Here is a 16696-nt window from a genome sequence, read left to right as displayed (position 1 = left end):
CGTGTCCCATGCAAAGTGTAGCCGGCCAAGCACAAGGTTGCATGATAAAATAAGGGAATAAAACTTTAGGAGCGGGAAACCTCTCTTCCCAGCTCGAAAGGCGTTTTCCTTGCCCTGTCCCGGCAGCTCTCTCTGCTTGCAGCACGTTATAACTTACAACTCCTTGTCTGGCAAGAGTTATGGTAACTCCGAGTTGGCCCATGGGGCCATGGCGTCATAGCCTTGAAACAGGACTCAAACGGCAAAACCTGCCCGAAACCAGTCGGGATTACTCATGCTTCGTGCTATCCCTCTCCCCGGCTGGAGTTTCTGCTATGGTAATTCCACCTATTAAGCAAGGAGACAAAACACCTTTATTAAACTTGGAACCGAGCTCAGGAGCAATGAGAGAACTGGGACTCGCTGGCTTCAGACCATCAAAAGGTTTTCTTCTCTTCAAGTTCCCTCTGCACAGACTTTAAACGGAATGAGAGAGGAAGAAAGATACTTTGCTGTTTGTGCTGCATAGAAGTCTGCATTTAAATGTTTGTTTAGAGTAGGAAAAAAAATTAGGAAAGTGTATTGGGAATGAATCCTGTGATGTTGGGGCTTCACCTGACCTCCAAGCTTGGAAATGCAATGAGCTGAGATGGATGGGGGTCTTGGCTCAGGTCTGTAAAGCTTCTTTTTGTTAACATTTTCAGTAAGTGTTTATTAACACCGTGGCTAAAAGAAGCCTTTGTTAATGGGTCTGTCCCTTTGCTGCTCTGGTGCAGGAGCTGAATCTTAAAAGGAATTGCCCTGGGCACCTGCTGGAGTTAGTGATAAAAGTTTTCATTCCAGATTTTCTCCACCAGCTTAAACATAAAATAGCCTAAACCCCTCCAAAGCAAGTCTGCTCTATCTTCCTCCTTAGAAAAGCAAAAAAAGTTGTACAGATGCCTCTTGCTGCCTGTGTGCAGAGCTGTGCCCCGGCCCCGTGCCTGCAGAGAGCGCCGCTTCGTGCTAAACCAGCTGAGAAGCTGGGCAGGAGCCCCTGCAGCAGTTTTGTCTTGGGGGGATTTGAAGAGAGTTGCTCAACGTTGTCGTTGGCTTTTGTTCCTTTTGACTGCCATGGCCGTCCTGCGGCCGAGGCGAGGGAGGGCTGCTCCGGAGGAGCTGGGCGGAGAGGGGGTGTTGTGGTCGATCCTGGAAGCGCCCGCGCAATTGTCCGGTGACATGGGGATGCATCTGCCTGGTCCCGTGGCCCACAGCGTGCAATGGAGGAGCAGGTCTTGCCCTGAGGTGGGGCTCAGGATCTGACCTTGACCCCTCGGTCCATCTTCAGCTTCTTAGGGAGGCCCAAAGTCTCCCTTTGAAGGCATCTCTCATCTCGGGGGATTATTAGAGCAGTTTAAGAAGCGCTCCTGCTTGCTCAGAGAGGAACCTGGGCATGATACTTGTGCTACCCCAGAAGGTGAAGGCCTTCTCCAGAGGTCGCGCGTGCCCCAGCACTGGCCGGGTGGCCGTGGCAGCCCTCTGAGGGAGTATCTGCTGTTTCCAGGAGATGCAGAGCTCCTCTGCCTCTCGCCGACGCCTGGCTGGGGGAGGACGTGGTTCCCAGCATTTTCGTATTGAATTATGGATTGAGTGCACGCCTGCGCCGTCACTGTTAGCATCTCCATGCTTTTGTTCTCTCTTTCCTCCCAGGGAAAGAGCGACTGCTTTAAATGAGAAAGAAGGAACAAGGATGACTCCTTATCACATCCACCCTACACTGGACCGAGCTTTAGTACCTCTGCTGGATGTCAGCAGCCAGGGGAAGCTGCTGCTCCCTTTGTATGTCGACGGAGCACCCAGTTATGCCATGGCTACACCTGGTGTAAAGAAATTGGGTTATGTCTTTGTTACCAAAAAAAGATGCATTTTGCAGCGAGATCAGCCAGGTGTATTTTCCACCTCACCGGGAAGCCTCCCCAGAGGTCCAAGCTCTGCAGCTCGTACCAATGTACCTTCGTGGAGGGATGTGGGATGTCACGGTCCCCAGCAGTCACCTCCCTGGGGCGCAGGTTTCCGCCACAGCAGCTGAGGGTGCTGAAGCAGGTGCGTTATCACCTGCCGTAGGGCTTCTGTGCTAAGCAAAAAATGGCTTTACAGCAACCTGAACTTGGCCATTCCCTTTTCTTCTCAAAGGGACGGTGAGCACCCCCGTGGACCTGGGGCAGCGGTGGCCTGGGGATACGAGACCCACTTGCCTGCACCCGCGTAGCTCTTGGGGTGGGTAGCTCAGCAGATGCTCGGCACCGAGCTGGGTCCAGTGGTCTGGAGGTCCCAGCTGGTCCTGCCGAAGCTGAATGTGACACTGGGAGCACCAGGAGTTAATTGCGGTGACTCAGGAGAAGAGAAGCTACCGCAGGCGCTGTCAGCAGGCAAGGTCCAGAGGGGAAAAGGCTTTCCGAAGGCTGCACGCCTTGCAGCAGTGTATTTTGGTTTTAAGTAACTTAATTGTGTCAGACAAATGCGCAGGCAGGAGGCAGCCCCTGTAGCTGGGCAGATTAGTTCCTGGCAAACTGGACCAAGTCCCTGCGTTCCAGCCTGCGCCGCTTCCCCGGAGCCTGGGAGGGGGGAACAAGCAGCAACTACTGCAAAAAAGCTCTTGGATAAGGAGGGGGAGGCGAGCCCTGGGTTCATCAGTGGAGCAAAAGAATCCTGTGCACCTTTCTCATGGATTTTAGGGTCGAAGAAGATTTGCCCTTCTTGACTTGCAGTTTGTAACCGTCTTGGTGATGGAGTCAGGTCTCTGGTGATGCCTTCCTTAATTGCTATATATTTAAGGTGTCTGGTGGCTGTAATCTGCATTTGATTGGAATTCCCTGCAAGGAAGTTTTTATTTGTTAACTCAAGCAAGGAGAAATCACTTGTGTTGTTTAACTTCCCGGCAGGCAGCTCTCTCGCCAGTGGGATGCTGCCTTAATGCGTCTTGATGTTCACCGGGGGATGGTCGGAGCTGATAATGTGAAGGGAAATAAGGTGATAAAGCCAGGCCAGGATGTGTGTGCCCGCCCATGGACTGGGCTCTTCACCCCTGCACTGGCTTCGTCTCTACACCACAGCTCCTGGGTGAGCCTTGACATGCCATAAAGGAGTAAAGATGGAGAACGCAGCCTTCAAATTTTCTATATTGCTGCTCACATGGACAAAACTCATGTACTCAGTGGTGAGCCCCTGGCCCAGGTTGCCCAGAGAAGCTGTGGCTGCCCCATCCCTGGAGGGGTTCAAGGCCAGGTTGGACGGGGCTTGGAGCAACCTGGTCTGGTGGGAGGTGTCCCTGCCCAGGGCAGGGGTTGGAATGAGATGATCTTTAAGGTCCCTTCTAACCCAGACCATTCTATGATTCTGGGTCCTGTGTGGCCGCCTGCCTGAAGGTTTACCTTCACTGATGGCTCTTGGCAGTAGGAAAGTCCTTTCCTCTACAGGAGTCATCTAGAGCAAGACCAGCTGTGATGGTTTAAGAAGTTACCACTGCCCGTTCTCCATCCTCTGCTGGAGGTCCTTGCTTCTGGGCAGGAGACCTGTTACATGCTGTGGGATGAAGCTGGTGGCTGCACCCACCATCCTGGGTGGGGGACTGATGGGTGGGAACTTGTTAAGATACTTTTAATAAGGCAGAGCCCTTGTGAGCCTCAGCTGAGGACACCTGGCTGTTTTTCACCGTTTTCTACCAATGTCAACAGCTGCTGCGTTGGTCACGAACTGATGCCAGAAGAAAGTGGCTCGAGGCTGAAGCTACAGACCCAACGTTGTCGTGGGGCTCTCAGAGGGGTCAGACGGCTCCTGCTGTTCCAGGGTTGAGCGCCACTGGGCACGAGGGCTGCTGTGCTGTGCCGTGCCAGCCGCTGAGCTGAGCTTTCCGGCTTATCTGGCCGGGCATCCATCAGGTGGTTTCGTGCAGAGTTATCTTTATGCTGGTGGAAGATGGGTGTTGCAGAACTAGGTTCCCTTTCCCCCCTACTGCCAGCCTGCTGGCTTTTGCTTTTGCGTTTTATATCCTGCTCTTTGCTTTTATATTTCTCTCCAGTTAGCTGTTCAGCTGCTTTATTCCCCACCGCTCGCCTTCCAGCAGCATCAGTTGCAATGCTGGAGGAGCCATCCAGATGCCCCAGTTGTTGTTGTTATCCCTTTTTAGCGGATCGTTGTCCCTTTAGTGGACCATTCCGGCAGGTCACCGACCAGCATCCATGGGTTGGGTCAACAAATCCCTGAGGAAGGGGACGGAGGGGGGTTCTCAACCTCCCCCCCAGCTGGTACGGCTGCCTGACCTCGGGAGCCCGGTGCTGTGCCGTGCCCTCACGTTCCCCCCCCGGGGATGGCACGGCACATCTCGGGGCTGTGCGGAGGCAGCTCTTAAAAGGTTTGGACATTTGCTGTAGAGAAGTATCTTAAAAGATTCTGGCTTTTGGGAACTGAGGAAGGAATCAGGGGACGTTGCCAGGACCGGGATGAACCTCTTTCTGCACGGCCCTGAGCCTGGGCTGGCAGCACCTGCCCATTTTATCTCAGCGCGAGCACTGTGTGGGGCTTTAACTGATTTATACCAGTGTCCAGGGAAAGAAAAGAGTTTAATTCTTTTAATATGGAAAGCTGTAGGCTTAAAAAGGCCTTATTAGCCTTCTGTTTAAAGATCTAATGTCACGGTGGTGTCTCAGCTCGTGCATTGCTGCTCTGCTTGAAATGCAGACATACCTGGGCGGTTTCCCCCTTCTTTTGCTCCAGCCACGTCTGCGCCAAAAATTAAGGAGCCGAGGGATTTGTCCTTGACAGGGTGACAGCGGTGGGAAGCAAATCGCCCAAAGCGAGGGGTGGTCATTGCTGTCATCTCCAGACGGGTGGGTTTGGTGGCTTGGGAGATGCTCTCCTGGATGACCTTGGAGACCTGTGGCTTCCACGCTGAGCTGTGAGGGCAGAGCTTCCCATCGTATCCGATTAATAACCTAAATCCTGCCCTGCAGGGTCCGTCCTGGGGGATGTCTGCATTGCAGCTGGGTTTCTTCAATAGGAAAGCAGCAGCGGTGAAGGCAAAGGAACTTGGGTTTTCCCTTTTTCCCTGGAGCTGGGCTGGAGGAGCGGAACCCCGACCCTTCCCTCGCCCCGGAGCCTCTCTGGGAAGGGTGGGAGCAGTAAAAGGGGGCTTCATCCCCCAACTCATCTCCTAACCCCGGTTTTCTTGCTGGTTGTTCACATAACACGACTTTATAGCCCAAATACAAATGGTTGAAAGGATGATTCTTGCTCAGGGTTTTGCTTCGTAGCGTCTTTAAAGCTGCTGTATAAATTAACACGCTCGTTCATTAGCGGCAATTCCCCAAAGTGCTGAGCAAAGTTTGTGATTTTAATTACTTTTTGCAGGGATCTGCACACACGGAGACTTCAACAGATGATTATAGTTCATATTATTCATGCGGCTTTTTTTAATCCCTTTCCCTGCTAGGACATGGTCGATAGATACTAAAATTGAAGTCTGCTAATAAATTCCCAGCCCCGTCCCGTGTGAGGGGTCTTGGATCTTCGAACTAAAGCGTTTTGCTGACAGAAGGATTAAATTTCCTGGGAGGTGCCGCAGAAGGTCCGTGGGTGAGGGGGGGTGAGCTGCCGGGGTGGCTGGGGGGCTGTTGGGGTGGTTTTTTGCCAAAGTTACATTTTGTCCCGTTTCTCTCTAAATCCTGCTCTGGGCTGGCTGCGGCACACGCCGGGCGGTAAAAAAAAAAACCCCAGAGATTTTCAAACAGAGACAGAGAATATTTACATGGTTGCAGACGTTTGTGGAAATATTAGCGGGACAATCTAACCAACTAAAGCAAAACGCCAACAAAACTATTTTCAAATTAATTATACGGCTTGGATCCATTTTTTTTAACTGTCGAGGTTTTAATCCTCAAGCATTTATTTGATCTGTCTGAAGTTGCTGTAGCTTCTTGTAGCGTAAACATTTTAGGGCTGAGTTTCTTCTTTGTACGTGGTCTGCTTAGTAGAGACCCAGAGGCTTTGTCTGCGTATGGAAATTTATCGGTATATAGGGGTAATTCTTTAGCTGCAGCTGGGTAATCCCTGCTGCGCAGCCTCCTGCGTTACAACCTGCTTCTTAATCACTGCTGGACCGCTCCTGCTTTTCCTGACATCTTCTTCTCCCATCGCCGGGAGCTCCTGGGGTGTTTTGCCCCGCTGGGGATCTCCTAGTGCGGGAGGAATCCCAGGTTAAGGAGAATCCATATTTTATTTTAATTTAATGTATTTTTTTTTTCCTTACGTTTACAGGGTTTGATCCTTTAGTCTCCCCAGACAGCTTTGCACCTGCGAGTCCGACTCCTTTGGTGCACGTTTACTGGCGGCTGGTTTCGGAGCTGCTGGCGCAGGCTGCGAACTTGTTTAGCATCAAAAAGGACGGGAAAGCAGCAAAATTGCTCGGTGCTCGCGTTGAGCTTTCCGGAACTCCTCAGAAACCAAATAAATGCCTGTATGTCTGATTGCAGGTGCAGGAAAGGAACGAAAAACAGCTAATCCCAGGCATTTGTTTAAGACCCGAGAGCCTGGCAGTGGCTGGCTGAAGGAGCGGAGCGGTGGCTTTGTCACCGCGGTCGGGGGGCTGTCACTAGATGCCTCATCCCTTGGAGAAGGGATATCAAAGGCAGAGGGGGGATGGGGTCTGGGCTGAGCTGGAGTTTGGCCGAAATCCCAAGTCTGTCAGCGTCACACTGGTGAAAAGTGTTTGTGTGGCTGCTGGTGACCCCCGGAGTTGGGACCTTGGCTTTGGACTTCTTTCCACGTGATAAGAGGGAGGTTTAATCTGATTTAATTTTCCTCGATAAATATGTGTAATCTTTTAACGGTACTACAAGTGATGTATAAGCATTGAGAAATGCTTGTCTTTTCCCCCTGTTGACCCATGCAATCCTTTTATGGAACAACACAAGTGACTCGTGTAAAGCCCTTAACAGCATTAATGTGAACGATGCCGTTCTCGCCGGCAGCACGCCCGGCTCCGCAGCGCCCTGAGCTTGATGGAGGCCGTAAGTGCCCTGAAACTGATGCATTCAGTGATGAAATGAATGCGAAATAACACAAGGCACTTCTTATATGTGTATAAAATTTTTTCGGGGTAGACGGAGATCCTCTTCCTACCACTCTGTCTTTGTGTTGTAGCCTCAAGTGAGAGTAAATAACGTGTTTGAGCCCTTTAATGCACCTTTGTAATGCAAGAGTTGGCTATTATTTTGTGCTGAGTGCTGTCTAGATGCGAATGGAGCCTAGGAGTTGGCAGCACACCTCTCTTTAAGAAGTTACAGAGCATCAGCTCATCTCTGATGAGCTCTTAGCCCATGGCAGATGTTCCTCAGCTCCCTGCAGGAGAGCTCGACCAGCCCGGACCTTTTCATGCTGCGAGCCACGGGGTGAGGGCACGCTGCCTGCGATGGTTGAAGGCAGAAGCATCCGTACACTGGAATAACATCTCCGGTGGTCATGGCATCAGCTTGGTGGCACCCAGCTACCCAAGTGAGGAGTGATGGGAGTTGAATGCAAAAGCCAGTCAAGGGCAAAAGTTGACCACATGGAGATGGTGGCATCAGAGATGTGGAAGGGAAGAGCTGGAGCTCAGTAGATTGTTTTACCAGGGCTGGGATCTTCTCTTTTAGCAGACGGCAGCTTGTGGTGGTGCTCACAGATGCTCTCGTTATCATAGACCCCGTCCTGACCTTCCTCCAGTCTGCTGGGGCGGGTTTAGCCCACTGGTGGATCGTACTGGGGGGATGAAATATCTGCTGGGGGTTAAGGGAAATCGCCTGTTGAGAGGTGAGGGGAAAGAGCGGCAGTGCAGCACAGCTGCGTCTTTGGCTGTAATAAGAAAGAATTCCCAGTGGGAACGGCCATGTCAAGCTGTTTAAGGGGGATTTGTGTGTTGGGGGGAGGACTGGAGCTGCAGCCATTCCCGAGCAGTGGGAACAGAGAGGAAATCAAACCGCCAGGCTGGGTCAGACCAAAGCTTCACCCATCCAAGGCTGGCCAGAAGAAGATGGCAAGAGGACAGGGCATAATCCTGACTTTTTGCAGCCAACGTTTCAGGCTCTTTCCCATCAGGATGCTTGCTCCAGATCCCTGTGTTTAACAGCTACCAGCGGACCTGTCCTCCGTGAGCTTATCCAGTCCTCCTTTGAAGCCGTAGGTATTTCTGGCTCCCAGAGCATCCCCTGACAATGAGTTCCACAATTTAATTACAAGGGGAAAGGAAATGGCCTCGGATAGATTTTTAAACCCGCTGCCTGATCCCTTTATTCCTGTGTTGTCAGGAATGGTGCCTGGAGAGGGATTGAGAAGGGGAAATGAGGGAAAAGGGAGAGAAGGCAGGACTTGAATTTGGGAATAAAGTATGGGGAGGTGGGGAGGAGAACTGCTAAATTAGTACCAAAACGGAGCCTTTCCAGGGATGGGATGCTGATGTGTGCAGTGAATGCACAAGCTTTGGGCAGCACCCAAAAAAATAGAGTACCTCCAGGTTTTATATATATATACACACATACACACACACACACATATATATATAAAAATATATGTATGTGTGTATATATATAGGTATAATTATTATTATTTTCCCATCTCGTGGCCCAGAGAATAGAAAATGGCTGTCTCCCTGGAGATGTTTTTGAAGCAGGACAATAAATAGCATCCCTGGGACTTCACAGCTCGCTCTTTCAGCTGCGTGTTCTTCCAACAGAAAATGTGCATCTTGGATTTTCCACATCGGCTCCCAGTGAGTAGGTGACTTCCTTCAGGATTTGCACTGTTTCAGGATGTCCCCAGCAAATATGGTTTCATATAGACACCTTCGTGTGTTTCATAGTGATTTCTTCTTTCACGGTTTGTAAATATTTCACCCGTTTTTAAATTATTCATTCATTAAGTGGCTTGGATGGGAGAAGGAATCACGCTTAAAGTATGTGTGAAGACTTAAAGCACTGAAAGGATGTGAAAAAAATTATTCCGGAAATTATTTTTACGCTGGAACGAGCCCTGCTGAAGTACTGGGAGGGGATGGGAGATGAAGGGACATGGTGTCGCGATGGACCCTGCTCAGGCTGGGACGCTGCTGGGGAGTTTGCAGGGGAACGCTTGGCATGGGGTGGGATTTGGAGAATGGTCCCTGCCCAGGGCTGCTGGGGGGTGGCGATGGGCACTGCTGAGCTCGGGGAGCCGGTGGCCGCACCGAGGGGTCCCCAGGTCCTGCAGACCTGGCAGGTTCTTGGTTGTGTTGGTGCTGGTTACAGAAATAACAGAAATACAGAAATAACAATTAATAACGTATGATTTGTGCATGATAATTATTCAGTTCAGAGTCGCAGCTAACTGAAATTGCTTATTAAATCCCTGTCTCCCACGCGGCCACGTGTCCCTTGTCGTACCAAACCGTAAACCTTTGCTTGAACTCCACCTGCCTCTAAGCAATGAAAAGTAAAGGTTAAAACGCTGCTCGTGTTTCGTTTTTTTGCTTGAAGGAGTAACGTGTGGCAATGATATGCACTTTTATAGTGCCTCTATTCCGGGATCTCGAAACGTCATCGGGCTGTTAATTAATTAAAGCCTGACAAGGCCTGCACGAGCAAAGGTGGCAGTTTTTATCACCGATAGCCAAGTGGCCTTGTGGGGAAGGAAGGGAAACCTGGATGTTTTAGAAATGGGAAGCAGAGGCAGAGACGAGCAGGGCTGGAAGGCGCTGGGGGGCGGGTGAAGACCCTGTGGATGGGGAAGCTGAGGCAGAGCAAGGGTGCATGACTATAGAAGGTCAGGGAGAGTCGGGAGTTGGAGTTTGGACCAGTGCCTCATCCCTGAGAGGTCTTTGCCCTTGGCTCCCGTGGCTGATGGTGTTATCCCAACCTCAGCACAACACCTCCAGCCACGGCTGAGCATCCCGGCGTGGGGCAGCTCCGGGGTTCATCCACCCTTGATCATTCCTTTGCATTACCTTCAAAAGCAAAACACTTGCTTGAGAAAACTGAATAAAAGGCTCCAAAAAGCCAGGCTCTGGCCAGGAGCCAGCATGATGTTCCCTAATCTTCTTCTGTAGTGCTCATCATCTTCGCTGTGTTCTTACAGTCCAAGGTAGAGGTTTGTTATCGCTTCCCATGCTGGCTGTGGACCATTCTCGCCTTCTCGAACCCGGCTGCCATTGGGACAACAAAGTGTCTTTTAAATTAAGCCTCGGGTTTTCATAGTCTGGTAGATCATCATGTCAAACCCTGACGCTGTGCTAGGCGATGGCTTTTAATGCCGCTGTCTGGTTCTTCTCCGCTGCCCAACCAAAGGGGCTTTAGGGCATTTTTGGGTTGCATCAGCCAGGCAGATGTGTGAGCTGGGGGGGATGTCTAGGAGTGGTAGGGGGGGGATCCATGTGTGATGCTGCTCCCCCAAAGCGGGCCACCGTCCCTCCCCAAAAACCCCTGGGGTGGTTTGGGGCAGGCAGGGCCCTCCATGACATGACCCTTTAGGGAGATGTCTTCTGTACCTGCCCCGTTGCGCCTTCTTGCGCACTCGGGGGTGATGCCGCAGCTTCCCGATGGCTCCCGTGGTGGACGGCTCAGCCCCGTGCCCCCGCCGGCGGCAGGACCAGCCTCCCCCCTCGCTGCCCAGGCAGCTGCAGCCGCCGCTCCGTCAGCCTGCCAACAAAAAGGTGCTTTTTGCCTGTCTTATTTTGGATTATCGCAGCATTTCTTGCTCTCCCGGGGAACTGGTGTGTACAGAGCTGGTGGCATCTGCGCTGCCGTTGAGTTTGGCTGCCGAGGCTGAGCCGCCTCCAGGTTTTGACCCGGCTTTGTGCAGTTTTGATGGGCAAAGACCTGCAGGGGGACAAAAAAAAAAAAAAAAGGCATTGGGAAGTTGCTGTGTGTGTTTTTGGAAAGTGTACGGCTTTCCTAAAGCGTCTCACCGCACAAAACAGCCCTGCTGTTGGAAGAAAAACCCGGTTGGTCATTGGTGCCATTGCCAAGATCAACCCGAAGCTTTTTCCAGCAAGGCTGTTCGTGTTTACTTCCCTCAGATAAGGTGGTGGGGCTGGCTGGACCCCATCTCACCTCCCGCTGCCGTCCAGCCCCTGTGGGGCTCATGTCAGTGGCAATGACGTTCCCAGTGAATTACTCTATGGTTTGGCGATGGCCGGACTCTTGTGGTGAACGCCTGAGGTCCCTCAATGAAGGGCAAAAGAAACACCAGACGCTTCCAATATATGCAGCCCCTCTTCTCTGAATTCTGGTTTTTCCTTTTTTGCTGTGGCTGATTTCTTGGAAGGTAACACACTGTCAATATTGGCTCTCCCCGCTCCTGTCAGTATGATATATTTGGGGACAGCCCTTCTCTTTCCCCTAGTGTAGGCACAGCCACAAAACCAAGTTCATCGATCAAGTTCACAAAACCTGCTACAGCACAGCCCTGTCTCGCTAAGGGCCTTTCAGGCTCTTGCGGTGCATGAGGCTATTTAATTTTCACAGCAATGTGCCCAGGTACCGGCTGTGCCCCTCTCTCCTTTTGGGCTGCGTTGGCGCCTGGTGAGCCGTGTCCCTCAGTGCTGGGACGCTGGATAGAGAGGGTCGGAGCGGGACAACGCTTATGGATGGTCCCCAGCGGCGTGGAGGAATTCTTACCCATCACATGTGTGTCAGCAGGATGGCAGCATTTGAATAGGAATTTGACTTGTAGCACCCATCGCTTTCCAGCCAAAGGACTTCAAGAAAGACAAGGAACTGCTGGAGAGAGTCCAGCCATGAAGGTGATCAGGGGACTGGAGCATCTCTGTGCTGAGGAAAGGCTGAGAGACCAGGGGCTGCTTAGACTGGAAAAGAGAAGCCTGAGAGGGGATCTCATCAATGCTCATCAATAGCTAAAGGGTGGGTGTCAAGAGGATGAGGCCAGACTCTTTCAGTGGTGCCTGGTGACAGGAGAAGGGGCAATGGGCACAAACTGGAACATGGGAGATTCCATCTCAATGTGAGGAAAAACTTCTTTCCTGTGAGGGTGGCAGAGCCCTGGCACAGGCTGCCCAGAGAGGTGGGGGAGTCTCCGTCTCTGGAGACATTCCAAACCCGCCTGGACGCGTTCCTGTGCCACCTGCTCTGGGTGACCCTGCTCTGGCCGGGGGTTGGAGGAGATGATCTCCAGAGGTCCCTTCCCACCCCGACCATTCTGTGATCCAGCTCTCAGCAGTGCTGCTGGAGCACCGGGGTGGACTCGACGTGTGGCCGGTGGTGGCTCTGGCTGCGATGCTCCTGCAGCACAAGGGTGGGCTCTGCACAGAGCACCTCATTGCTGCCGTGCTGGACCTGCTCTCTCAGCGCGTCCCATGGCCGTTAGAACTGATACAATGATTGTTTTCTTCTCTTAATCAGGTCCAGCAGGTCCAATGGCACTGTACGTAATGAGCTTTGGAAGGTAAATCTGTTTTGATGCGTGTTTGACAAACTCCGCAGTGCTTTTGCTTAACTAGTTTTCGTGGCTCCCGTTGGCTGGGAGAAGCCCAAGTGCCCAAATCGATAAGGTTCCGCTCGGATAATTGAGATGGGAATTTGGTTCATTATGAGAAGTGGCTGCTGAAGTGGATAATTGCAGATCTTGAGGTGTTTGTCCTCTTTGCTAGTTCGGATAGAAGAAAATTTAGGTGCAATTTCACACATGTACAGGTATGAAATGACTTCTGTGGGGTTACTGTGCCTGTATTGATGGGGCAGCAAAGCTGAACGGCTCGTATTTCTTTGTGCTTTGGAAGAAAGCAGATGAAAAAAGTGCCGGGGGCTTTGACAGCGAGAGGCTGTTGAATGGAGGGGGGGATCCTGTGGCTTCGCACCGTCCCTTTCTGCGGAGAGGGGGATCCTTCCTCCCACTTGGCCTGGAGCGTTCCTTGGAAAGTCCGACTGTAATCGCGTTTTTATGTCTATTTAATGTGTTCGGCAAAGTGTGGGATAATCCGCCTTCCCGTTCTGCTCAGTCTGCTGGCGAGGGCTGCTCCCCAGGAAGGACGGACACTGGGGAGCCTTCCCAGTGCTGCTGTGATGGGGAGAGCTCGTGTCTTGTGCCTCCAAAGATGCTCTGGGGTCTTCAGTGTGGTACGAATTCAGCAGGTTGCTTACGTATTCCTTCATTAACCTTTATTCAGTCACTGGGTTTTAAGTGTGGTTCGATCCAGACACCTGCTGAGGCCCTTCCCGGTGGCCTGGGGCACCAGCGTGCAATATAAATGGTAAAAAGAAATAATAGTGCTAACACAGAGCGTTAGCGTTGGGTATTATTGACATGATTTGAGCTTTAAGTCAAGTTTTCTTGGGGTGGTGGCCTCTCTGCAAAGTGCCCTGAATACTGCCTTTTCTCGGGTGATAACAAATAGCAGCAGTTGGGTAAAGCCCCTGATGCTTTATGCACTATTTCTGCAAATAATCCTTGTTTACAATTCACCCTTGGCAGAAAAAGACTTTAAATTATTAAGGCACTAAATATTTTGCAATGAAGGAAGGGAGATAAAGCTCTTGGCAGAAACAAATTGCCGGGGAGACGTTGTTCTCTGCGGTGCGTTTGGTACGTTAAAGTATTATGAGAAATAATGTGCAGGGGGGGATTGGGAATTCATCGTTTGATCAAAAGATTTCCTTCTCTCTTAAAAAAGCAGCTGCTCGGTGCGGGCTTTCCGTAGCCCCTGTAAATAAGGGGTGTCCCCAAGGCATGCGTGTGGGTCCCCAGAGCTGTCCCTGCTCACCCTGGGGCTGAAGGTGGCCTGTTGGGGTTGAGGTGGTGAAGGGTGGTGGCCAGGAGGTCTCTGTCCTGCCCCAGCTCCACCACCCCGGCGTTTAAAGCCACGTTGATGTGCTCAATGCTCCCCTGAGGACAGATTTTCGGGGAGGTTGGGCTGCAGCAGTCGGGACCCCTGGCATCGGCCCAAAGCTCCTCCATTCCTCTCCTTCCCGCTCGGGTGGTTCTGTATCTGTTCTCCAGGAACAGGAGATGCTGGTTCATCGTGTAGGTGTGATGTGCGTGTCCTGTGTCGTTGGTAAATCGGGGGTGTGCCAGTGGTGCGAAATGGAGGATCTTATAATTAGTGATTTTGCCACCTGTTGCTTATGCTTATGCATGGCCTCAGCACAGCAAAGACATGGACCTGTTGGAGTGGGGCCAGAGGAGGCCACGGAGATGCTGGGAGGGCTGGAGCCCCTCTGCTGTGGGGACAGGCTGAGAGAGCTCGGGGGGGTTCAGCCTGGAGAAGAGAAGGCTCCGGGGAGACCTTAGAGCCCCTTCCAGTATCTGGAAGCATATCCCCAGCAGCTCTACAGGAAAGCTGGGGAGGGACTTTTTACAAGGACAAGTAGCGATAGGATGAGGGGTGATGGCTTCAAACTGGAAGAGGGGAGATTTAGATTGGATATTGGGAAGAAGTTCTTCACTCTGAGGGCGGTGAGCCCCTGGCCCAGGTTGCCCAGAGAAGCTGTGGCTGCCCCATCCCTGGAGGGGTTCAAGGCCAGGTTGGACGGGGCTTGGAGCAACCTGGGCTGGTGGGAGGTGTCCCTGCCCAGGGCAGGGGTGGGACTGGATGATCCTTAATGTCTCTTCCAGCCCAAACGATTCTATGATTCTATGGTTATATAGAGCTACATATATATATAGAGAGATATAGATATACATTTAAGTAGTTTTACCCATAATAGCTCCGTTTTGGAAAGAGATTTGAAACATGAACCATGGGAGTTTAAACCCCAGTGTGCTCCTAACATTGTATTTTATCTTCTCAACATTTTCAAGCAACCATCATCCTTACGGCGACGTTGTGTCCAACCCGGGGCAGGCCAAAGGGCGGGCAGCCCTGCCGACAGGGACGCTGGCCCCGCTCGGGCTCTTCCTCGGCGCCGTGTCCCCAGCAGAAAGCTTTCAGCTTCTCTTTCCCTTTGCAGGAGACCTCTGCAACTGCAGCGCCGTGGGGAGCATCGGCGCGGCCGAATGCGACGGCGTGACGGGGCAGTGCCTGTGCCGGGAAGGCTACGCCGGGCTGCGGTGCGAGAGCTGCGCCCAGGGCTTCTACCCGGAGCGGAGCAGCCAGGGCTGCCGTCCCTGCGGCTGCAGCCCCCCCGGCTCCCGCAGCCCCCACTGCGATGAGTAAGTAAGGCGGCGTTTCGCTGAGTCCTCCCGTGCGCGGCATTGGGATTTTTGGGGATATTTCGGGATTCGGGATGCAGATGGGGCAAGAACGGATCTTGTCATCTGGTGATAGTGTTTTAAAAAAAAAAAAAAAGAAAAAAAAAAGGAAAGAAAAAGCAGGAAGGAAGAAGCTGGCCTTATAAAAATTCATGAAGCGTATTCTTCCTCTCTTTCAAGATCTGGATTATAAAAATATCCGTAGCTGTGGCAAAAGCCCTGGCAGCCCACAAGGGAGTTAACTTGCATTTCTGCGTTTATGGAAGCAGAACCTCTCCTCTAATGCCCTCTGCATCCATTAGAGCCCGTCGGCCGGGACCGCCTTCCCGCTAGAGCTTGGGAGGGGAGCGGAGGAGCTTTGGAGAGGTGTGTTTTCCAAAGGGATGTTCGTTACACCAGGGACATGCCAAGCTTTGTGCCCTGCCCTTGCCCAGCATCCCGAAGGAAGCGTTGGCCCGGCCGCGGTGTCGGCTCCTGCCTTGCCTGGCACGAAACCCCGCTCCTCCTCTGCCTCGCTGGGTCAGGAGAGTCGCCGTAGCTGATGCTTTGAGCCCTTGTATAACGAATGCGTTCCTCTTCGCTGCACCTCACCCACCATCACATTTTGCCTTTTAAAAGCCAGCACACAATTGTTTTTTCCCCAACTTCCCCTGCTCCGTCCGTCATCAGAGATGTGTTGCTGAACTGAGCGCGTCACTTTATTCCTACAAAGAACGGTCTGAGCAGCAGCCTGACCCTCTGGGGCTCGTGCTCGTGGGGCGGCAAGTGTCAAGGTCTCTCCTTGGAGGAGACCTCCCCCAGCAAACCAACCCCCCTGCGGCGACTTCCAGCCTTCCCGGGCTTCCTTCTCCCGCTGCCACCACAACGTTGGCACTGAAGGCGTTCCCAGAGCCCCTGACCCTTCTACTGTGTCCAGTTCTGGGCTCCCCGGTTCCAGAAGGCCAGGGAACAGCTGGAGAGGGGACAGCAAAGGGCTACCAAGGTGAGGAGGGGACTGGAACACCTCTCTTATGGAGAAAGGCTGAGGGATTTGGGTCTCTTCAGCCTGGAAAAAAGACGACTGAGGGGGGATCTTATCAACACTTATAAATACTGAAAGGGGGGGTGTCAGGAGGATGGGGCCAGGCTCTTTTCAGTGGTGCCCAGCGACAGGACAAGGGGTAACGGGCACAAGCTGGAACATAGGAAGTTCCACCTCAACATGAGGAGGCACTTCTTTGCTGTGAGGGTGGCAGAGCCCTGGCACAGGCTGCCCAGAGAGGTGGGGGAGTCTCTGTCTCTGGAGACATTCCAAACCCACCTGGACGCGTTCCTGTGCCACCTGCTCTGGGTGACCCTGCTCTGGCCGGGGGTTGGAGGAGATGATCTCCAGAGGTCCCTTCCAACCCCTGCCAGTCTGGGATTCTCCGGGCAGGTGCGATGGGTTCCTGCTCCTGCTGCCTGGCGCCAGCACCAGCTGTGTTGTGTTTTAGGGTTTGGTCCAGGCTTGGGGTGTGGGGAACACCTGCGCTTCCCTGCCCAGGCTGGGGCT

The 16696-nt window shown here is 52.4% G+C and overlaps 1 protein-coding gene across 1 annotated transcript in view; it reads left to right on the top strand.

Annotated features, from left to right (window-relative positions):
* The window catches only part of MEGF9 (multiple EGF like domains 9), a 57108-nt gene that overhangs the window by 14201 nt on the left and 26211 nt on the right, over positions 1 to 16696 (top strand). The window contains exon 2 of the mRNA XM_063353238.1: positions 14925 to 15126. Within this exon, the coding sequence (XP_063209308.1) occupies positions 14925 to 15126 (202 nt within the window). The remainder of the gene's footprint in view (positions 1 to 14924; positions 15127 to 16696) is intronic.

The sequence above is a fragment of the Chroicocephalus ridibundus genome, chromosome 15, assembly GCF_963924245.1.
Source record: "Chroicocephalus ridibundus chromosome 15, bChrRid1.1, whole genome shotgun sequence".
Taxonomy (NCBI): domain Eukaryota; kingdom Metazoa; phylum Chordata; class Aves; order Charadriiformes; family Laridae; genus Chroicocephalus; species Chroicocephalus ridibundus.
This window is presented reverse-complemented; position numbering and strand designations above follow the sequence as displayed.